This window comes from Strongylocentrotus purpuratus, unplaced genomic scaffold, assembly GCF_000002235.5.
Source record: "Strongylocentrotus purpuratus isolate Spur 01 unplaced genomic scaffold, Spur_5.0 spur5_scaffold_13, whole genome shotgun sequence".
Taxonomy (NCBI): domain Eukaryota; kingdom Metazoa; phylum Echinodermata; class Echinoidea; order Camarodonta; family Strongylocentrotidae; genus Strongylocentrotus; species Strongylocentrotus purpuratus.
The window spans coordinates 2,067,510-2,091,726 of record NW_022145598.1 but is presented as its reverse complement, the minus strand read 5'-3'; the positions used below and the strand labels follow the sequence as shown (position 1 = coordinate 2,091,726).

At 38.9% G+C, this 24,217-nt stretch overlaps 1 protein-coding gene across 2 annotated transcripts; it reads right to left on the bottom strand.

Moving 5' to 3' along the window:
• Positions 1 to 2,102: 2,102 nt before the first annotated feature.
• On the bottom strand, positions 2,103 to 22,499 carry LOC100889120 (ribonucleases P/MRP protein subunit POP1). Of its 2 annotated transcripts, XM_030982694.1 has the most exons (10): positions 22,411 to 22,499; positions 18,221 to 18,365; positions 17,028 to 17,212; positions 13,951 to 14,183; positions 13,197 to 13,312; positions 12,049 to 12,209; positions 11,153 to 11,288; positions 7,777 to 7,937; positions 4,287 to 4,464; positions 2,103 to 4,001 (listed from the first exon to the last, which is right to left on the bottom strand). In XM_030982694.1, exons 2-10 carry the CDS (start codon positions 18,282 to 18,284, stop codon positions 2,257 to 2,259), a joined length of 2,979 nt encoding a protein of 992 aa, XP_030838554.1. In that variant the 5' UTR covers positions 18,285 to 18,365; positions 22,411 to 22,499; the 3' UTR covers positions 2,103 to 2,256. The 2 variants fall into 2 exon arrangements, with proteins under 2 accessions (XP_030838554.1, XP_030838555.1); XM_030982695.1 differs by lacking the exon at positions 22,411 to 22,499 and having other exon boundaries at positions 18,221 to 18,611.
• Positions 22,500 to 24,217: the final 1,718 nt, after the last annotated feature.

Below are 24,217 nucleotides of genomic sequence, written 5' to 3'. Positions count from 1 at the left end.
TGGATTGCTCTTAACCGTTTAACTACTGAATACATTTACTCCTGTTAGGTTCAATTCAAGAGCCACCATGTTCCAGAGGTCTAGGGGTTAAGTTACTTTTCATATGTTAAAGGTAATACAAAGTTTGGGGAATTTTTAAAAGTTGGGTAGATAGTGATTCTTTACAATTTTGATATATTTGGATGCCCATGTAGATGTATTATAAGCACTAGAAAATTTAGCCCCTGAAACACTTCTGCTTTCGAGAAAAATTGAATATAAAAATTTACTGGTGCTCCTGGTAAATTTTGATAAATTTCAAATAGCGTCTACGGCCGTACAATAGTAGCTGCGGCCATGGAAATCTCAGAATATGTACTTGTGATACATAATGTCCAAACGGGAACAACTAATCAGTCGATTTTAGTCAAGAAACATCGTTTTATAGCTTAATTTAATGTTGACCTTGAGAGGGAGCTTTATAACATAAAGAGCTTATTATTTACAATTTCATTACTTTAGAACCGATTTCAACCCCGACAACGATCACTGAATATTGTAGGATCGCATATGCTTACAATATGTTCATTTGAACCAAATTCATAACCCCATACCAAAACTTTGTATTACCTTTAAGAGCAAGATGTACATTTACACCAAATTTTTACACAAAATTTAAACCCTTCTGGCTCTGAACAGACGACTTGTTGTTAATTCAATATGCTTACAACTTCCTCAAATAAAGAGATTCACATTAGCCATATATTGAAACAACAAAAATAGATGCTTTGATCACATGATCCAGAAATGACAAAAATTTAATAGAAACAAGTCAATCTTGATTTCATTTAATAAAATTAGACATAATCTTTGATTCACACTTTTGTTCACAAAAGTTAATTCATATATTGACCTACACATATTCTTTTTTAATTTCCTCATATTTCTTTTTTAAATATTTGGTAATCAAAAGTGTATTAATCACCTAGACAAATAATTTGGGTGTAGGGAGAAAGTACAACATCAACAAGACTTAAGTCAGACTTAGGTTCCAAGCAGGCTTTATTATTCAATCTTATCTACAGAAATAGACCCTCATTCACCTATCATTAACAATGAAATAATTACCATACTCCTACAGTAGGTGCAAAAGGAGTCCATGTTCATAATAATCAATGGTGAAGAGGGATACTTTGATGATCGATCAGTTTGATGTAAATGGAGTCTTATCCCCAGTGATATCCCAGATACAATTTAAGATCCAAAAGAATGTCGCCAAAATATCTTGCTTGCCTCGTGGAGGTAGAAAAAAGAAGCAAAAGTTTGAGAAATTTTGAAACACCATACAGTAGTAGTTCACCTCATTAGAACTCTAAGACTAAAATGAAATAAAAGATCATTTACACACAAAAATATATGAATGGTATAAAAAAGCAAAGGTGTAAATAGTGAAATTCCAATTGTGATTTTATAATGATCTGTATTAAAGAGAAGTTAAGTTCTGGGAAGAAGTGAAAAACAATTTGTGAGCGTTATCATTGTTTATATTATGCAAATGTGGAAGAACATCGGATACAAAATGTTCCCTGAAAAGCATGGTTCTTCAAATGAAATGCCTTAATATTCTAAATATGGCATGTAACACTAACATCATAACAATCGGGACAGTTTTTATGCCACATGTTCGTGTAGTCCCATATACATCCTCTGTGTACAGTGCTTATAACTTTACCAAGACTGGGCCAAATTTGTTATAATTTTGATGATTCCAGAACCTTGCAGTATGCACCAATATTTATATGCTTGATGATCAACCTTTTCTGATCGATTCCATGTTTCTTTCACAATGCAATCGCATAACCTGGGGGTGTTTCACAAAGATCCTAAGTTGAACTTATCTATAAGTTGGACTTAACAATTATGGAAAGCGATTAGCATCCTTGAAAATATTTGTAAAAGTTATTTTAAAAGGCATAAAATGTTGATTCAAATCATTCATATTTTTTATTATCATGGTAGATATCATGATCTTGATGTGGAATTTATAAAAAGTCTAAAATACTTGAATTTTTGCTTTTGAATATATTTTATGTTAAGACTACAAATGGCTCTCCATAATTTTTAAGTCCAACTTAGAGTTAAGTCCGACTTTGGTTCTTTGAGAAGCACCCCCCAGAACTCAATTTTATCTCTAAGCTTCAATATATGAACATTGTTAGATAAAATATAATATAATTCCTTTGTGCCACCTCACATTCAATGTCCATTTTATTAAATCTAACTGGAAGGCACATAAATATAAGCGAATCTGTACTGCAAACTCTGGACGTCTCTCACCAGTACCACAAGCTTTCGACCTCTGGGTGAGTTCCTCAACAGGTTCAAGAGACCCAGTGTGGCACAGAACCCCACACCCATCCCCTTGCCGCAGCTGAAGGACTGTGCTCCGTTTGTCACAAAGCCTATGACTGAACGGGTACAGGACTTGAGGAGTTCTGGATGTGCGGGCAGCAAGCAAGTGGCGGGTGATTTGCTTACAGCTGTAGCAGAATGTTCAACATTTGTTGTAGCGGATGATGCCTCGAAAGCTACTACTTCCGACTGAACAGTTGTGTTGGTGGCAGCGTTAACTGTTGCTTCAGCATGAGTGGAGGCTGGTGGGGATGAATGTTCTGATGGTGTCATTGTTTTACTTGTATCAACACCTGTTGTAGGTGTTGCTTGCTTTGAGTCTTTGAGACCTATCAACTTCAGGGTTGTATCAGCAGCTACACTAACAGTGTCACTCTTGTTGCTCAAAGCAACGGCACTAATTAAACCAGAATTCTCTACCTTTGATTCACTAGAAACCAACTCACTAGTCGTCCCCACTTCCCTACCTCCAAATTCATCCTTGCTTTCAATCACAAATCCAAAGTCCCCTGGTGTAGATGGAGGCTCTGGTCTGCTTTCTTGGGCGACCTTTGCCTTCTTGGCCTTTGACCCCTTCTGCCCTTTCTCCAACTTCCTTTTCTTCTTCAGACGGAATTCCTTGTGCACAGGCTCTTCTGGGCCACCATAGTTAGGATTTCGGCCAAGTTCAGCCAGGTCTGCGGCACTGGGAAGACAGATGATCGCAAACTGGGATGGGAAACCCCTGGTCACCATACGTAATCCCACCCACACAATGGTTCTCTTCTCCGAAGGGACAAGCACTTGGGTCAAGGGCTCTAAGGACAGGTGGCCAGGACACTCCTTGCCTTCTGTTCTTGAGCTACCTTTCACACTTTTGGTGTTCCACTTGCCTTGCTTTCTGCCTCCTCCTCCTCCCACCTTCTTGGACCACCCTTGCATGACAGTCCTAAACAAACCAAGCTTCTCCTTGTTCCTAAGCACATACCAGTCTTCTGGCATGCTACTCACACAAGTATCTACTCCAGACTCTGAGATCTGATCACCAGTCTCCTTAAGGCCCCACTCAATGATAAGTTGTGACCATGGTGGACAGAAAGGAGCTGCTATTCCAAGTTTGGCATGATTTGATCTCTTTGCTGGAGGCTTCCTTAAAAAGGTCTGCTCCAGGTCATCAGCGATGGACTTGCTGATGTCACACCCTGCGTCAGAATCAGGGTAGTCGTATGGGAACCGTGGCATGCTGCGATGAAGGGCCACTTTTCCTGCTTCACGAAGCCCACACGCCCTTGCTCCTCTGTACACCAACCCTATCCAGAAAGGCATCCCCCATTTCCGTGGCAACACAACGTCCCATCCTCCACTGTACCCCAGCATCCCTGTACTCTCGTTCCCTTCGTTACCGACAGAGGTCCTGATCCCAGAGCGATGTAGGAGTAGGACCGGAATGCGGGCTTCAGATCGGCCTAGGTTCAGGTCAGTTCCAGGAACCAGGAGCTTGGACCTGAGCAGGTTTAGTTCATGGTTTGGACATTGTTCTGCAGCCACAGACGTTCTGACCACTGGAGACCAGAGAGGCGAGTTGCTAGTCTCTGCAGGAAGCTTGTGAGCTCTCTGATTGGAAGGCTCATCTGCAGGAATAAAGAGAAATAAAACGTACAGGTATGATGTTTTAACTACTGGAAGAAAAATAACCTGGACTATATTTTGTGAGCAATAATAAAACACAAATCTTAAAAGTAGAATGAGCAATAGGTATGAGACAACTTTCTGTCAATATCATTTGCAAAAGAATACAATTATACAAACACATACACCAGGTTTTAAATTCAAAATATCAAATGAATAAAAAATAACAATGCTGTCAAGAAAATCTGATATGTATTGTTCCTTTTATCAAAATCACGTAACCACACCTGCAAGATTATCTGAATCCACCATCACTTTAGTTCTCTTCTTTGGCAGTAGGACACGAGAATCTCGGACGACCAGCGACACCACGGCGTTGGTCGGTACCTCAGAGGCCGTCTGCAGCTCCCTAAACCCCGCCCATGTCTCCATCTGCTGCTTGTAGGTCTGCAGGTGGGTGGCATCCTGGGGAAAAGTTTGGAAGGAAGGAAAATAACCATTTGCATCTACACCGGGATGCTCCATGTACTACTGTGAGCAAATGGACATGTACGTTGTAAACCACTGTATCTCAAGTCAATATTATTAGTTGGTTTGGTTTGGTTTGGTTTTTACCATGCTGCTAAGAAAGCATGTGTATGCTTGTAAGTAAGCAACCAGGGACTCAAAGGCGTTAAGTCTTCCCTGAGGGACTTGGTAATGAGGATTAATGATTAATTTGAACCCTGGACCTCTCGGTTACATGACCATCACACCCCCCTAAGTAACAAAGGTATAAATGTTGATCTTCTTGGGAATAAACTTAGGAATGTCTCGAGTCAGAGAAGTTTCTCAAATGAAAAATAAAAAGTATCAATATAGATGCACTATTGTTAGAGACAAGAACATAAGTGTTGAAACTATGCTCAATAATTGCTTCAAATGTCAAGGCTAAATATGCATGGCCCAGAAGGAAAAACTTGTAAGTATGATCATTTACTTGTCCCAACTTTAAGCTTAACTTTTTCTTCTTTTTTTTTTTTTGGGGGGGGGGGGGGGGGGGGGGCTCATTTAGGAAATGGGGCTCATCACTTTTGCCATAAAACATGCACTGTTACAGAACACGGCATATCAACACATGTGTTGTGTATCTTTGCGGGAAATCTTAAAGTGACTCTGTAACATTGCCTCAGATTCTGAAACAAAATCCTGGATTTAGCTCACCCTGCAATCACAATTATAAACCTTTAGGTCAGCCAGGAATCCCATGACGTTTACAAGCTGATCACCTGTCTGATTATCAAGATATTTGTGATTGGAAATCGAAATTTCATTTTTCGTTTTCCTAACGGTTTTTATAACACTGGAGTCTATTGGGGAAAATGAGTACCGGTATGGTAAAACCGGTCACTCAAAGATTTTTACTCTTTGAGACACTTCATGATCATTTTGAAGCACAATTTTTTTAAGGCTTCAATATTACACCATATCACAGACACTGATAACATGTAGGGCCATGCATCTCAGATTTTAAACTGTTAAACGATGCCTTTAAAGTTATAATAGGACATGCAATATCATGTGAAAGGTAAGGTTACCGTTAGGTGAGCACAAAAAGAACTTCCTGCTCATCCCTGTCAGTTAATAGAAGAGGATTAAGTATTTAAGTGAACCTATCTGGTGCTGTTTTGTTTCTCTTCTTTTCAGTTATGTAACATGGTATTAATGAAACTCTATACTTGGCATAGGTTGAAGGGTTTTAGATAATAGCCGTGTTCACATGATGGCAATTTTTGGTCTTTGTAAAGGTCAACGTAGTGACCGTCTGACCAATAGTCGTGTTAGCTACACCGACCTATACACCGACGGATTAACTCCTGAATTTTTCCAGGAGTAACGCGCTAATAACGACTAGAGGATAGCGTAAGTTTACCGTGTGGATGCTCTCACTTGGCACTCGGGAGTATCTGTGACCTTTCACAAGGGTTGTATGACCAAACATTTAACATTTCTGGTGCCAAACCTACAGTCCCGAATTCACAAAGGAGGTTTGTCGGCAAACCTCCTTTTGTTTTTTACAAACCAAGATTTGTAAAAAACATGTCAAAACACGTTGTATGACGCACATAAACCTCGGTTTGTCGACAAACCTCCTTTGTGAATTCGGGCCACAGTGTTTTAATACCACATGCAAGTTTTTTTATGCCTTTAGAGTGATTTTTATGGTTTAGAAATGTGTTTGTTTGCAATCGAAAAATATCCTTTGGTTTAGATGCGAAAGCTGGGTTGAGGTTGACTAGTGCGGTCGCCACCACTTCCAGAAGTTACGCTGAGTAAGACTAGGTTGGTGTCGCGTTAACTTAACTGTGACAAGTTGGTCCGAGTAAGAGCGTATGGACAACTAATGGTGTGAGTCAAATATTTTTGGAATATTTATTGCTGCAGGGGAAAACTTACGCCTAAAGCCCCGTCTGAACATGGCTATAGTAGGTCCCATTGCAACTTTTTGATGTAGTTAGTAGTTATGCATATCTTTGGCCTGTCTACTCCACCAGACCATGAAATTAGCCTTTCTAACGATGTAAGCTGGCAAAGTGAATATATGTAGAGGCAATTGAGCTGGTGTGCTGAATGCTTGGATAAAGATTAGCAAATAATCCCTCCTACAATATAAACAGGTGCATGCAACATGCTCATGCAAGTTTGATCATGTGGAATATTTCATGCCTAAATCAGAAGTAATATAATAACCCTGTACTTTAATTTCTTTAAATTTTGTGTATGACAATGGTTTGCGAACTGTACATGTAATTACAAAAAAGAGGTTTAAACACATTCACCAGTACATGCTGTTTGATGAAAGTTGCATATTTGTTTATATATTTTATTATACTAATTTTTTTTTTTTAATTTTTTTTTTAGGGGGGGGGGGGGGAGGGGCAATTGAAATTACAACACATCCCATCCCAGTTAAGCTTGGAAACTACTTTAAAGATTATCTCAGGTTTAATAGACAGGTTGTCAGGTTTACTAACATATTCAAATTTATGGATGTGTCTTTCATTTAAAAAAATTAATGAATGAACTACAATCCTTGGAATCCACTCTGCATACATTATATGTTGCTATATCAGGCAAGTCTCAGGCAAGCTTTCAGGTTATCAAAAACAACGAAGAACCTTTGATTAAAAAGTATGTATAACATTTGAATATGTGAGTAAACCGTTTGATTGTTTTTAGTGTCTATTCCCAGAGCGCTTCTCAAGCATTCATAGCATCTTTTGTAGGTTCTAAGGGCATCACATTATGGTATGCAGTTAACTGTGCATCAGGTTGCTACCAGCCAGGAGCTGACACTTCAATCTTTTTTTGGCTCCTCCCAGGAATCGAACCCAGGACCTTAGAACACAGTAACCACATGACCTACTTCACTAAGATGCTGCAATTATCAGTATTCCTCTCAGAAGTTTGACTTTACGGAAACCTTTTCATATTTCTGCAGATATTACTTCTCGCAAATGCACACCACATTGAAAATGAAATTACATTGAATACTTTTGATACCTAGAGGGTTGCAAAAAATACACATACCGGTTATCACTGTGAGAAAATAATAGAATGAAGAATGAAACTTAAATACTGATTGCAGTTAATTCGAGAAAAAAAAATATTTTCACAGTTTTCTTTTTATTGAAAGGCATGCTGTCACTATGTCTTTTAGAACAGGCCTCCAGTAAGAACCCTTCCACTCATTTCATGACATATTCGGTATCAAGATGCATACATACGTTTGCTTACCTCATAGTATTGCTCCCACCAGTATGACATCTCACTTCCTCCATCTTGCTTATCATGAGGCGTTACCATAGCAACCTGGAGGGCATCTAGGAGGATGGGATGGGCCAGGGGTCCTTGGAGACGGAATCTAAGGAGCTCATCTTCAAGGGGTGTTATAGACACTGCAAGATGAAGAAAAGCGACACGATTGTTATGTTTTACCACCTCTCTTTAACTCACTGAAGATTATGCCATAGATATTAAAATTGTTCGCTAAATAAAAGTTATGAGGACTCTCCCATGTGGAGCCAATTCACCCTGATACGGGGCCTGTTTCACAAAATTTGTTATCAATAAAAAATATATACAAATCTGGGACAAATTTGCTCTATGCCAATCAAATGCCATGATTTCAATAGCTTATAACAGTTATTGTAACAATTGTTATGAAACAGGACCCTGATCATCAGACCTGATAGATAATGTGATATAGCAAAAGGTTTAAAGAATGGATAAGCTTCAGAGCTTTCTGCATAGGGTTTCATAAACATGCCCAAGTACCAGTCAGATCTGGTCATATCGTTGCATAAGGAAAATGATTTATGAAAGACCAAAAAAGCTGTGAAATCTTTTTTATGCCTCCGCCACCGAAGGTGGTGCCGGAGGCATCATGTTTTCGGGTTGTCCGTCCGTACGTCCGTACGTCCGTCCCGTTTGACCGTTATCACAATATCTCAAAACCATTTAAGATTTAAACTTAAGACTCGGGAATAGTATTTATCACCATAGGAAGACGATCTGATTATATTTTGGAGTACGTAGGTCAAAGGTCACAGGTCACAGAGGTCAACTTATGAAATTCCTTGTATTGAGTTTGTTAGCACGATATCTCAAGAACCATTTGAGATTTAAACTTCAAACTTAGTGATAGTGTGTATCACTATAGGAAAACAATTTGATTACATTTTGGAGCACGTAGGTCAAAGGTCAAGGGTCACAGAGGTCAACTTATGAAATTCCATACATTGAGATTGTTATCATGATATCTCAAGAACCACTGGAGATTTAAACTTCAAACTTAGTGATAGTGTGTATCACTATAGGAAAACAATCTGATTACATTTTGGAGCACGTAGGTCAAAGGCCAAGGGTCATAGAGGTCAACTTATGAAATTCCATACATTGAGATTGTTATCATGATATCTCAAGAATCACTGGAGATGTAAAAACTTCAAACTTAAGGATAGTATGTATCACCATATGAAGACGATCTGATTAGATTTTGGAGCACGTAGGTCAAAGGTCAAGGGTCACAGAGGTCAACTTATGAAATTCCATACATTGAGATTGTTATCATAATATCTCAAGAACCACTGGAGATTTAAACTTCAAACTTAATGATAGTGTGTATCACCATAGGAAGACAATCTGATTAGATTTTGGAGCACGTAGGTCAAAGGTCAAGGGTCACAGAGGTCAACTTATGAAATTCCATACATTGAGATCGTTATCGCGATATCTCAAGAACCACTGGAGAATTTTCACTTCAAACTTAATGATAGTATGTATCACCATATCATAATATCTCAAGAACCACTGGAGATTTAAACTTCAAACTTAATGATAGTGTGTATTACCATAGGAAGACAATCTGATTAGATTTTGGAGCACGTAGGTCACAGGTCAAGGGTCACAGAGGTCAACTTATGAAATTCCATACATTGAGATTGTTATCATGATATCTCAAGAACCACTGGAGATTTAAACTCCAAACTTGTTTAAATTGCTCTATGGCGGAGGCATCATTTTCGACTGCGCGCAGTCAAAATTCCATCTAGTTTACCTCATAATTCTTCAAAGCTTTTCTCATGATGTGAAAGTTCACAGGAAGATTTACAAGTAACTTCAGTTGGGTTTTTCTCCAAATCATTAGATTGGTCTATAAAGAACTCTACATTTATGCACAAAGGCCGGCGTGGTTATCAATCATAAAGGAGGAGTTATATCCTTTTAAAGATAAAGATCAGTTTTGGAAACGCCCCCCTCTCAAAAAATGAAATGGAAGCTCTTACAGGTATTACCAATCATGTGAAAGAATATGTTTTGACTAATACGTGATGATACAAATTTTGCTGAGAATATATTTGGTAAATTATTATATCTATTTGGACCTGATAGATATCGCGCACGTGTCGCACAAGTGTCGCGTAATTCCGTATACACCTTTCTGTGTACAGTGCTTTTAACTTTACCAAGACTGAGCAAAATTTCTTATCATTTTGATGATTCCAGAACCTTGCAGTACACATCAATACTTATATGCTAGATGATCAATCTTTTCTGATTCCACAACGTTTCTTTCACAATGCAATCGCATGACCATAACTGGTCTTTATCTTTAAAGACAAATATGAGTGGCCTCTCATGGGGTATTCTACACCCCTCAGGTGTTAACCCAATGTCCATCACAAGGATTAGCCCTCAGTTTTATGACCAACATGCCTTATGTGATGCTTTGCATTTTCCATCCATTCCCCCATATGGTAAAGTCATTATCATACTTTTCCCTCGCCCTAAGACTCTTCAAGAGACTAGGGGGTATTTCTTGATAGCCCTACAGGTTAGCTGGGTGCAGACTTGTACACCCATTAATGGTATTGCGAATAAGTCTGGTGTCAGCGAATTATGGCCTTCTGCACAATGAAGCTGAAGACCTACTCCCTTTTACCTGTAACACCCACCATTCTAATCCGAGCAAGCTGTGTTGCAGTTGGCATGTCCCAGTACCAGTCAAATCTGGTCATATCGATGTATAAAGAAAATCTACAAAGTATATGGATCATTGAAGATCCTTAAAATTTTTCCACGCAATTCTTCAAAGCTTTTCTTATGATGAAGGGTTTGCTAAAAGCTTTTTTCTTCCAATTGTCAAATTGTATTGGCCTAGGGGCTCTGCATTCATGCACAACGGCCAGTGTAATTATCAATCATAAAGCAGGGGGGTGTTTCATAAAGCTATTTGTAAAGTTACGCATGACTTTAAACAAGTCATTTGTAAAGTTACGCATGACTTTAAACAAGTCATTTGTAAAGTTACGCATGACTTTACAAATGACTTGTATATGCAAAGCCAAATGGGATGCTCAATCATTATTGATTATTATTTATTAAGTTGAACTGCGCGGATGTAGACTAACATTCTTATTATAACAAACATTTTTAATGCAAAGTATATTTTTTGCCATAATTTAATTGAGGTTATTGGAAATATCAGAAAAAAATTTGGGCATCCTATCTGGCACTTCATATACAAGTCGTTCGTAAAGTCATGGGTAACTTTACAAATTCTTTATGAAACACCCCCCAGGAATGATATCCATTAGAATGTAACACTAACCATTGTAATCAGAACACACTCCCTTCAGCTCCTCCAAGACTTCCCTCCAGCAGGAAGGATGTACCCACATCCAGAGTCTCCTGTCAGTCGTCACCTTCTCATCATCTCCGTTGACCCCATCCTCTCTCTTCAACTCCTGGAAACAATTAGCATGCAAAGGCACATTCAGACAGGAGGTAGAAAACTACTTAAGGAAAAACTGCGGCGATAAATAAAAGATGTGCACTTCACATAACACACAAAGCAGTGAGTACACATACTTTGCCAACCCTTCACAGCACAAAAAATCAGGAATCTCTCTCAAGACGAAATTAGGACTACAGTCAATTTTGTATACATTTCACACAGTATATTTCAGAAAAAGAGAGGAATGTAGGGCTCAAAACAATAGCCTGAAGACCAAAACATAGGAATCGTTCGTCCAGGAATGGTTAGCAGCTATGAGTACATATAGGGGCCTTGCTGCAGCTACATGAAGTACCCCTCCAAACAAAAATATTGCCACTTGCAATTGATCTAAAGACATTTTTACAGCAGTTAACTGTGTCTTGTCTGAATAGGTCTAAGAGAATCAAACAGCAAATACAGCAATGTTTGGAAAGGAACAATGTGTCTTTAGGGGGGGGGGGGTTGGGGGAGAACAAAATTGTGAATTCCTGCAACCAGAGCCATCTATACACAGAGTTTGGCCAACCTGGGTCGAGTTGGACACAATATGGTGACTATACTGCATTGTTGGGCAAGCACAAAACAAAAGAATATACTCCATGTTGTGACCCAGTGAAACCAAGTTGGCCAAACTCTGTGTATAGACGGCTCTGCATTCTTGCAACATGTTTTTGCCTCCCTCCTTTGATAACATCATGCTGGAAGTCCGATTTGATGGAATCTCCTACCTGTCTCTCAGCTGCTCCAGCAGGAGGGGAGGCATGGAGCTCACAATGCCAGAGGTAGTCCACTGGGCCTATGGCTCCGTGAGGGTAGGTGTCCTTCTGATACAGGAGCACCTCCCCGTGTCTGGTGCCATGCAGGTATGCTCTGGAAGCCATCGTTAGGCCTGAGGGACAAATCAAGTGCACATCCTTGCCATACTTGTACTGCACATTTTGACTATAAATCATTTTTTGTTCTTTTATAAGAAAGAGGAGCATGTACACATATTTTTTATCCCCAATGGAAGATTCTTACCTATTTCTTTTTAAAGGTACAATGTCCCTTTTGCAGCCAACCTCAAATTCTGTAGAACTTTGCAGGAATTATGAATATGTCATGTATGTCCTATCTGTGAAATTTAAACGTTAGCAGTGTCCTCATATTCAAATTATGCAAGGAAACCCGTTTACTTGCTAGACTTCACTGTCAGACACTATTGTCAGTATTGAGTGACTGACTGGCTTTTTTTCTTCTTTGGTAATAACATACATGAAAAGAGTTGTAAAGGGTACATGAGCATTTGTCTACATCATAACCCACTTCTTGTGATGGAGAAGATTAAACTGATTGAATCTTTGCGCAGCACTAACGTATGACCATTCGGTACAATTGTCTGAAAATCAAGACTATTACTTTTGGGCTCTATAGCCCTAAAGTCGATTTGACAACTAATAGTCGTTATTTTCTCACTTGAAGACATTTTCAAGCCCCACCTTTTTTTATAGGGAAGTTCTATCTTTCAAATGCAGTTGAAATTTAACTTTTTCATTTTTTTGGCCTGCAAATGGGACATAGTACCTTTAAAGAATGACTCGAAATGAAACTCCTGAAACTTATTTACAATGGATTATATAGCCATTTGTATACAAGGTAATTGACGGTTCACTAATGGTCACAATTCTGTTTTTCTGGGTTTTTATATGACTTTTTAGTTTGAAAACAAATATTCCACATAAGCTGGGATTAAAGTATGCTTCACCGAAATGGTGATAACGACAAACCGACTATTGTCAGCCTTTTATTCACTTTGTAAATAAAGTTTTGACCACATGCAGAAAGGATAAGCATCATCCTAAAGTGAATACAAACACCGTTCTCTGATTTGACTTACCAACTTGTGGGCTTGTCAAGTGCTTCATGGCCGATAGGATATTGACCTCTGACCCTTGAACTTCAATGACCTGATGGTAGGAGATATCACTCATCACACAATGCCTCGCTGTTGCTCTACAAAAAACAAAACAGTGGTGGTGGTTATTTTTAATGTGCTGGTGGTTATTTTACCTGATGGCTAAGAAAGCATAAATGCTCGTAAGTAAGTAACCAGACGGTCGATGGCTTTAGGTCCTCTCCGAAGGACTAATGCCTTACCAAAGGGTACTAGCGCATCGACTTGGTTTTGAACCCGGGTCACCGGATCACTAGACCACTGCTCTACCGACTGAGCTATCGAAAGCTATGAGTTATGGAAAGAAAAGGTCAAACTATGAGCAGCAGAAAGAGACACATATCGTTTTGATAGAAACATGAATATTAAAACGGAGTATGGAATTTCAGAAAAAATGGAGTCATACATGGTGAGAAAAGGGGAGGGTAAACGACTGACTGAAAGTTCTCCTTTTTCAATCCATGTGAATTTCAACATTAGTGAAATTCAAACAGGTTATATCAATTAGACGTAAAAATTTATTTAACATACAAAGAGTCTGAATATTAGAGTCTGGATATTAAAGGTGTCATGTATGAATAAAATAAAATGTGAATAACATTGCAAAATATACAGTCAAATTTCACTTTGAATACAGTATGGAAACTATTATGTCATAGAGAGGGTACAGAGGAACAGTAAGAGTTTTTTCTTTTACCTGTACGCAGCTCTAGCACTCTTATCCGACGGATGAAGAGGAATCTTCCATCCCCACCGTTCCACCATCTTGAAACGCTTGGCATGCCAGATGTGCGTCTCAAGCCACCGATTCCTCATCTGCCGCTTTGCATACTCCTCGCGAAGATTGCCAGGCCGTCTGCGATGGCGACGTGACTTTTTCGCAGCTCCATCAGCATCAGATTTGGGTTTCTTTTGGGGATTTTTCTCCACCTATGAAATGCACCAGCCAAAACATGATTCAAAAGACAACTACTCTCAACAAAGATTTGTGTTAATAAGATTACTCAAGAACCAAAGACTTTCATAGATTTCAGGAGTTGTGAAGATTCAATTTTCAGGCTTATTATGTAATTAGCAAGTTTAATGTCCTGAAAATCTCTTGATATTAGTTAATAAAAATTACATGTCACAAATTTTCTGATTTAACACTACCGGTAATCAAATATATTTTAAATTGCTATCGTATCACTCTAGGAATCATGCAATGGCATTATTCAGACAATTCTGACCCATCACTCTCCTAATTCTTGTTAAAATATTAAATTTTCAAGGCAACTTCTTCAACTGCCATTACTTTTCTGCTTTGCATTGCATCTCTTCCTTACAACATATTAGAATTGAATATTTCTTGAATCATTGAGGATGATTTCAATGTTGACAAGACTGGTATAATAAGTTAATGAGAAAAATAACCTTATTATCTTTGCTCCTATTACTTTAAAGGGATCGTTTAACAGTGGTAAATCTGAGATACACGGCCCTACGTGTTATCAGTGTCTGTGATATGGTGTAATATTGTAGCCCTAAAAAAATTGCGCTTCAAAATGATCAAGAAGTGCCTCAAAAAAGTAAAAATCTTTGAGTGATCGGTTTTACCATACTCGTTTTCCCCAATAGACTGTAGTGTTATGAAAACCGTCAGGCGAACGGTTTTCAAAATTTGTAATTCCAATCATAAATATCTTGATAATCAGAGAGGCGATCGGCTTGTAAAAGTCATGGGGTTCATGACTGACCTGAAGGTCTATAATTATCATTGCATCATGAGCTAAATCCAGAATTTTATTTCAGAATCTGAGACAAAGTTACTGGATCCCTTTAATAACCTACTACAATGTACCACCAAATGCATATTTGCACTTGTCACAATGATTCTTCTCCCAAGATGGTTGTGTTACACTTGCTCCTGCAACAATTACTTAGCTTCAATTTCCATTGCAAACTTAAAGTTATCGAAGATTGTACATCATGGATGAAATAACAGGTTGTTTAATCATGCACAAATTAGCGCATTATCCTAAAATATTGAATTTTTGTCAGGATCTTATATTTTGTTTACCAACTCTGGCACACAAATTATAGGAAGGGAGGAGTACTAAATTTGAAAAAAAATTGATGCACTATTCCCAATACAATCCCCATATAAAGTTTATAATTAACACTGTAATTTTGCCGGTAATCTAAAGGAAACCAAAACCTTCATACTAAGTTACTTTTATTGTAAAGTTTAAAAGATTTGAATAAAATCAGTGAAAATTCGAACAAAATCGGGCAAGGAATAAGAAAGTTAGAGCATTTTGAAATGACTAGTCACTAGAGGGCGGTATTCAATTTGATGACATCATCTGTGAACAACTCTCCATTCCTTTTTGCACATAAAATTTCACAATTTTTTTGTTTTCTTTGTATTTATTTGTGTTCTTGATCCGACTTCATAACATGTGAAGTATATAATTTTGCATTCTATATCTTGCTTTCAGGGGAGTACATTATCTCAATCACAAGAAAGAAGGAAAAACATGAAATTTGATGTACAAAAGGCACGGAGAGTTGTCCACAGATGATGTCATCAAATTGAATACCCCCCTCTAGTGACTAGTCATTTCAAAAAGCTCTTACTTCCTTATTCCTTGCCCGATTTTGTACAAATTTTCACTGATATTTTTCAAATATCTTAAACTTTACAATAAAAGTAACTTAGTATGAAGGTTTTGGTTTCCTTTAATATTTTATAATACCGTAAATGTGAAACTGGTGCCTGGCCTCCGAAATTCCCTGTAGTGGAAGAGGGGCTCGGAGCATGGAACTTCAAAGGCAAGTGGAATGTCACACAACCCATTGTTACGCTTTAGAACTCACACAAGCGTTTGAATAAATTACAAGAGTTTCCCCTCGTTCTTTATTACCTCCCTGCTTCAGCCCTGGACCCAACACTGTTCCTAACTAACCCTGTAAACGATCATCGGATCTGACGCCGATACCAATCCTTTCAGGGGTGATCGGATAATAATTTCTGATCGGATAATAATTTCTGATCGCCGATCTATTTAAATGATCGGCAGAATTTTTTTTTTTTTTAAATGCCGAAAATATTCAAGTTTTTGGCTATCAAATGCTCAAAAAAATTAATGGCTGGGATTATTTTGTCATGTGGAGTTGTTGTAGACCAAAACATGCGGGCCGCCATCTTGGATTATAATGCGTACCTACATTATAATCCAAGATGGCGGTCCGCATGTTTTGCCTCTGCTCTTAGACCAATATTATTAATTTCAAAGTCATGAAAAGGTACTAAATATCAACAAACATGGTCTACAACAACTCCAAATGAAAAAATAATCCCAGCCATGAATTTTTTTTGAGCATTTGATAGCCAAAAACTTGAAAATTTTCGCCATTAAAAAAAAAAAAAAAAAAAAAATCAGCCAATTTTTTGGGTCGATCTTCGAAACCGATACCGATCAAAGGTGCGAGGGTGTCGCTTCGATCTTCCAATCCGATCAGAGCCCCTTACAGGGTTATTCCTAACTGTAACTCTAAACCTAACCTAAAACCCTACTGCAACTCCAACCATGTAACCCTTTGAAGAAATCGAGCCTGGAGTAATTGCTACAGGAACAGGGGGTGTTTCACAAAGACCCCAAGTCGTACTTAACTCATAGTTAAAACTTAATTGTTAAGTCCAACTTAGAGATAAGTTCAACTTAGAATCTTTGTGAAACTCCCCCCAGATGTTGGACTACCCGCAAGACTCCACACTGGGTTCCACTGTACCTCAATCCTTGCAATATCTCTGAGGCGACGGGGCATCCTTTTGATATTGTGGCTCATGGCTCGCCTCTGTATGTGACGGGGGAGCTTCTGGAACGTCCGCTGAACCGAACCCATCGTCGAGATCGACCGCATCATGGTGTTGATCTCGTCGGCTCGGGCGACTGCGAATGCACCCACGTTGATTGCTGTAGAATGTAGTCATAAGGAACTTAATTAAGAAATATGTAACATGCATGATCTACTGTATTTGAAAAGAGAAAACAATGTCTTGAACGATGTTACCTTATGAGCTTCATACAGAAATGAGAGAAAAAATAAATGAGGGCTCAAGTAAATGAAAGGAGGCAAGAAAAAAAGACTTTAAAAAATGAATAAACAACAAATGAAAACTAGAATGACTGATAGAAAGTAGTGTTAACATTCTTGACTATTATAATCATATTCATGATTATGTAAATGTATGCACATGCACATTCAATGAGTTAATGAATGGAAGATCCAAATCATGGGTAAATCTTAGTTGTTTTTCATTAATATTTTGCTGGTTTGAGTAACCGTGTGTTGTGTGAGCTGAGAGGAATAATAACTCAAATATGTAAAACCCTCTCGTTGTAATATAGAATGACTGAAAGAGAGAAGATAAAAAGTAGGAATGAAACAAGCATTACAAGGTCAAACAATGGAGAAAAGAAAGACAATGAAAATGAGAAAACATGCAAAATATAAAGCAAGAAAGAAAGAGGAAAGATTAAGAAGGCAAGACAAGATTGAAGAAATGCAATAACAACAGCGGAATAAAAAAATAGTCAAAAGTAGAGCAGCTAAAATGCGTCCACCTCATCCATTCATCCATCCATCTATACATACTTTACATACCATGTATGCATTCTTCCTCTTCCTCTTCCTCTTCCTCTTCCTCTTCCTCTTCCTCTTCCTCTTCCTCTTCCTCTTCCTCTTCCTCTTCCTCTTCCTCTTCCTCTTCCTCTTCCTCTTCCTCTTCCTCTTCCTCTTCCTCTTCCTCTTCCTCTTCCTCTTCCTCTTCCTCTTCCTCTTCCTCTTCCTCTTCCTCTTCCTCTTCTTCTTCTTCTTCTTCTTCTTCCAGATGAGTACCGGCCTTCTAGCTCCTTTTTGAACTGCCTGTACAAACTCCGACTGTTGCACACATAAAAATAAAATATGGAAAAGTTTCTCACCTCTGGGGTTCATATCCATTTGCGGGCCCGACTGATTGGTTGAAGTCTGACTTATTGAGGCCATGTTAGACCTCTATCATTCTCTTGGTAACAGATTCCTGTCTTTCGTTTATCTGCATAAGTTGCTCTAGACTAAAGAGAAAGTCTGTAAGAAGAACACAAAGTGTAAAACAGTTGCAGTTACTTGGCAAGGCAAATCAAACGATCCTTATTCTCGGACAAGCCCCCCTACTGACAAGTTCTAACCCTAACTCTAATCCCAACCCTAACCCTATTCCTAACTCCAACCCTAGGTCTTGAATGTTCATGTACATAAACTAGGCCTGTAACAGATGATCGGATCGGAGGCCGATCTTGAGCCAATCAGGGGTGATCGGATAATAATTTCCGATCGCCGATCAATAAAAATGATCGAAAAAAATCTGCAGCATTTTTTTTTCTTTAATCCCGAAAATTTTCAGGTTTTGGGCTATCAAATGCTTTTAAAAGATTCATAACTGGGATTATTTTGTCATGTGGAGTTGTTGTAGACCAGGCCTTCTCAACTAGTTTATTAGAAGTGCCAAAACGTAAAGAATTTGTAGTTGAAGTGCCACCCTGTATGTTTGACTGTGCTGCGATGGGGTCAAGGGGTTAAGCCCCAACGGGGGGTAGCAGGGGGCGGAGCCCTCTGAAGCTGGTGGATTTTAGGGCTTTCGATCTAAAGGCCCAAATGGGGCATTTTTAACACCATTTCATTCCACAATATAATCAATCCTAATTTCATATTGTACAATTCCTGGGTACAATTACACTGGAGGTAAATTTATATGTAGTTTTTTGGGGTGCAATAAACACGGGAAATGTCAAAATAAAGTGAAAATCAAACAAACAAAAACAAGACGTTTCCTGAGATTGGCAATGTTACAATTGATAGCCCATCGTAAGCTAACTGTTTTTCAGAGAAATTAGGTTTAGAGTCGTATAAAATGGTAAAAAACGATAAATTTCCCTTCTTTCCTGTTTGTTAAACAGGCATTTTGGGTTCGAATTCGATAGCAACTTCTTGATTTAGCTGAGTATTTAATTCTAAAAAATATATTTCTTTCTGTTTTTTGTTTTTTTTGTTGCAACAGTCGCGCGCCACTCCAACCGACCGCAAGCGCCACAAGTGGCGCGCGCGCCGCCAGTTGAGAAGGCCTGTTGTAGACCATGTTTGTTGATATTTAGTGCTTTTTCACGACTTCGAAATTAATAATATTGGTCTAAGAGAAGAGGCAAAACATGCAGGCCGCCATCTTGGATTATAAAGCATGCCAACATTATAATCCAAGATGGTGGCCCGCATGTTTTGCCTCTTCTCTTAGACCAATATTATTCATTTCAAAGTCAAGAAAAGGCACTAAATATCAACAAACATGGTCTACAACAACTCCACATGACAAAATAATCCCAGCCATGAAGCATTTGATAGCCAAAAACTTGAAATTTTTTGTCATTAAAAAAAAAATGTTTCCCAACTCAAGCACTGTCAAACTCACCACTCAGAAACTTGGACCAAATGTCCAGATTTCTGTTTGGACTCGGAGGAAAATGGATTATTCTGCCATCTTTGGTTTTTAAAACAGCATTGTTTACCGTTATTATTATTATTAAATCGGCGCCTTCAACTGGAACTCGAAATAAAATTGCATGCGTTTTCGGCGATGGACTTGGGATACTGCTCCTGTGGTATGGTGGTGGCAAAAAAAAATCAAAAATCATTTTTTTGAGTATCACCTTCAGGATCACAAAGAAGGTTTGAATCTTGATTTGAAGAAAAAAAAATTGACCAATTTTGCATGGTCGCGCAATGCACGTACGTAGACTGGATAAGGGTGCATGCAATCTCTATGGGAAGAATTTTAGCACACAACATCGGGTGCGCGATCAGACACCCTATTGTCAGGGTTACAATAATCATCATGCAAACCAGCCTTTCATCAACCCATCATTAGCTTAGCTCAATCTGTAGGGAGGCCAATACCCGGGCGTAAGGCTTCTACACCTACGATTTGTGCGCTCGTCGCCCACTTCAAAAAATTAGCAAAGGGAAAAAAATGATGTAAAAATAAAAATGAAGAAAATAAGAAAAGAAATTACAAATACATTTCACAACATACCTATCACGGATCTGTAACAGTCTTTCACCATTTGTTGACAATCTTGCAGATTTTGACGTTTTTTAATCCAATAATTGTGGTTGCAGACGACCTTGACGCACTCGCACCACCGACTAAGAAAATCCTAGAGGGCGTAGAGGTTTGCTCACTAAAAACCTTCTCATTGGCAGAAGGTAGACCCTAAAAATATGGGATCCGTTTTGAGTAAAGAACTTTTGATAGAGATCAACATTTCAGATGTTCACAATTGCCACTTCTAACAACTAGAAAATATAAAGAAAAAAGATTATATCTTTTTAAATACAGATTTTTACAAACTGAACATTCGAAAGTAGATAGAGTACGATGTTTCTGTCAATCTTGCGTTGGTTTGAGCCCTATAGCTACATCCATCTCAAAATGAGAAGGAAAACAGTGAACAGTGACGTCATTGTTCGCGCCAAAAATAAAGGGTATTGCGACATAATCTGAGCTCCGGTCAGATCGTGCGCAAAGCGTAGTCTTATTTATAGACCCTAGTACCTTATTCTCACAGCACTAGATACGAGTGTCGTGCAGTGATGTATGAGAAGTGTTAAAAAAGATATTTCAGTAAAAAAAAAGCCTACGTGAGCAGTCTATACTCCAATTGAGAATTGAAATGAAAGCCATGATTTGAAGGTGTGTGTTGTATGATACATGGTTAGTGAGTGTGTATGTTACGTATAGCGAAAGGGAGAGAGAGAGAGGGAGAGAGTGAGAGAAATATTAGTACACGTACGTTGCATGCATGGATGTGCGCTATAATTGTGTTCGCTGCAAGATGGATGTTAATTGGACCTCGTAACTTCTCGATCGTTGATAATAAGGAATACTCATGAGGAAATCAAATTATTGGAATACACATCTAAGGTAAATATCAATGAATTATATATATTTCTTTCCTGCCAATTTTGATATCTATTCTTCATTTTTGAACCATCGTCTTCGGCTCGTAGTAGTAGAAGATGTAATCGTTCGCACATTGATGGCTGGACTTCAGCCTGCATCGGGGCTTGCCTGTGTCGGTGGAGGGATCAACTAAGATTAGAAGAAGAAGGTGTGTACGTGTGCGACCGATTCAAGGCTAGCCGCTGTTGAGTGATTGCACTTTCGCGCGAAGTTTTAAACTTCATCATGAACTTTGTCCCTCGGGCCTGTCTAATTATGAACGTAACTTTGCGACATGAAATATAATAGTTTCAAGGCTCTAATTACGTACGGAAAGGCGTAGAAGGAAGCTGGATAAAAAGAGCTGGATATCTCCTATTTGATGGAACTTCTGGAGTCGGCCATGGGTGGATTTTCTTAGTGAAAGTAAATGCTTTCTTTTAATCTTAGTTTTAGTATAAACAAATTAGTAATTAAAAAGTTAGATTTGGGCATTGACCTCCCTACTATCTGTAAGTACAGCGTATTACGTTGGAGTTGTGGGTTCGGATATCAGTATTTATTCAGTTCTAGGTTCTGGTTTTTGCCTTTATAAATAGATCAAGATCTAGTAGTGTTGTGAGGCAAAGCAATAAATAATCAAAGTCTAGGCCTAATTCATGTTTGTGACCTTGTCTTTTAAGTTTTATTTACTTACTAGTTTCCAACTTCCAAGCTGTTGTTTATTAGCCAAGCTAGCTAGGTCCAGAACTCTCAGCATGCGGGATATTCTCCAGTTGTTCCAATTATTCTAAAGTTAGCCAGAATGCAGAGCAGAGCTGCAGAGGAGCTACAGAAAACGTAACTTCTGTACGAGTATTTCACCGAGGTTTTCAAGACACGCCGCGCCCATGGAGGCGGGGCAAGTTATCAACCGTTTACACCACACCAAATCCAGCATTCGGGACATTAATGCAATAATGGCAATGCGTATTTAAGCGCTCTCCTTTCGATTTCTCTCTTACGGAAAAGCAAACAATCAAAATAACCGCATCATGATATGGATTGCAAGATCACACCTTCACTCTTACATCTACATGGTTAGATCCTCATCAACAACTCCATTCCAAGCACAATTCGCATTTTTCACTGCATGCTTACCTTTCGTTCCTTACACTCCAGCTCCACGTGTGTAGATAGCGGCGCCGTGGCCTTGCATTGTTATTGGGATCATTATGTTTGGAATTACGGTAAGTACATGCATATTGCATATTCATATATTTCATTATGATATTAGTCAGGTGGCTTAGCGTCAAATGTATCGATTATCGTTACTTGTCGGATAAAAGCACCAGGGGCGGCGATCCCGGGGGGGGGGGGACGGGGGGACACGTCCCCCCTCAATTTTTTTAGGGGGGTCGTCCCCCCCCCCCCCTCAAAATTTGAAAAAGTGCACACAGAAAAATGTATAGCAAATACAGACTAAAGTCTGCAACACACTTGAAGGCTCTGGAGGGTCCGAGAGTGCAGCGTGTAGACAACTAAAAATGCAAAAAATCTTCTCACTCGGGAAGTATATGCTCCCTCGCATAATATCCTTCAAAATGTACAAGTAAATACCTAGAAAAAAGTGTGAAAAAAGTATATTGCTTGTTTTTATACTATAGTTTTGCTAAGGAATGTAATTTTTTAATACAACAAAACTTCAACAAACTGTGAGGGGCAGGGGCGTAAATCCGTCGCCGACCAGTCGTGGATCGGGGGGGGGGGGCAAAATGCCCTTGCCTCCCCCCCCCCCCCCCCACCTCAGCAAAAGAAAGAAAGAAAGAAAGAAAGAGAGAGAAAGAGAGAGAAAGAATGGATAGGAAGGGAAGGGGAAGGAGGAAAGAGAGTGAAAGAAAATAAAAAGGAAGAAGACAAGAAAAGGGGAAAAGAAGGGAAAATAAGTTGCGATTTGTATCGCTTCTTCTTTCGTCATTGAGACCAAGCGCCAAATACGAACCTGATCAACCCTGGCATACTGCAAGGGGGGAGGGCTTGGGGCATTTGACCCCAACAAAATTTCCAACGTGGTTTATTTCGAAATCAATACCAGTGATTTACAAATTTTGCTTAAATGACATAATTTTTCGGGATTTTTCCTCGCTTTTTAGTTCACTAAATTTGTGTATGCATTTGTTGGAAAATAACAAATTCAAAAATTTACAGTCAGGCAAGAAATATGCTTATTAAGAGGCCAATATGCCAGGGTCCGCAGAACGGTGGGGCTCAGTGGGCTTGACCTCCCTCCCCCTCTTTGTTTAAAAGGTATATTAAAGAGAAATAGAAAGAAAGATAGAAAGAAAGAAAAAAGAGTGACCTGCATGTGTCACAAATAAAGTATCAAAATATGGTCAGCTGACCGTAATTAAATGCGTAAAAATCCCTGGTCCCCACCCAGGGCTCTAAGGCGGGCCTCTGGATGCTCATCAGACGGTAATTTAATCCCTTAAACTCTTGAGCTTCTGGGGGCTGCGTCCCCTGGACCTCACGCCAATTAGTGACCTGTCAGTGTCATGAATAAGGTATCGAAATATGCTCATTTGACCGTAATTAAATGCCCATACCCCTAAGCTTCCGGGGGTTCCACCCCTTATTCCCCACCGGGGTTTGCCCTAGATCCCACGCCAATTTACGCTACGCTGTATCTGAACGTAAATACTTTATCCTCCCCCACCCACTTAAAAAAAAAACGTTCAGCGGGGCCTGCAGGTAAAAGTGGTGGTGATGATGCTGATTTTTATCTTCTGACCCCCCCCCCCCCCCCAAAAAAAAAAAAAAAAAAAAAAAAAAAAAAAAAAGCTTTTGCTGATTACACCACTGCTGGAAACCATAACGTACCGATATTTGGCTCGCATGATTTTAAATCCCCCCCCCCCCCCCTGAGAAATCCTGGATCCGTGCCTGCATTTGTTTATGAATATAATGA

Bases quoted from the DNA above. Each gene is read 5' to 3' on its own strand.
- LOC100889120 (XM_030982694.1), bottom strand. From the start codon at position 18,284: ATGGCCTCAATAAGTCAGACTTCAACCAATCAGTCGGGCCCGCAAATG. The intron at 11,289-12,048 runs GTAGGAGATTCC...AATTGTTTCCAG, and splicing joins CTGGAGCAGCTGAGAGACAG to GAGTTGAAGAGAGAGGATGG. The intron at 4,465-7,776 runs GTAAGCAAACGT...ACTTTTCCCCAG, and splicing joins GGTGGGAGCAATACTATGAG to GATGCCACCCACCTGCAGAC.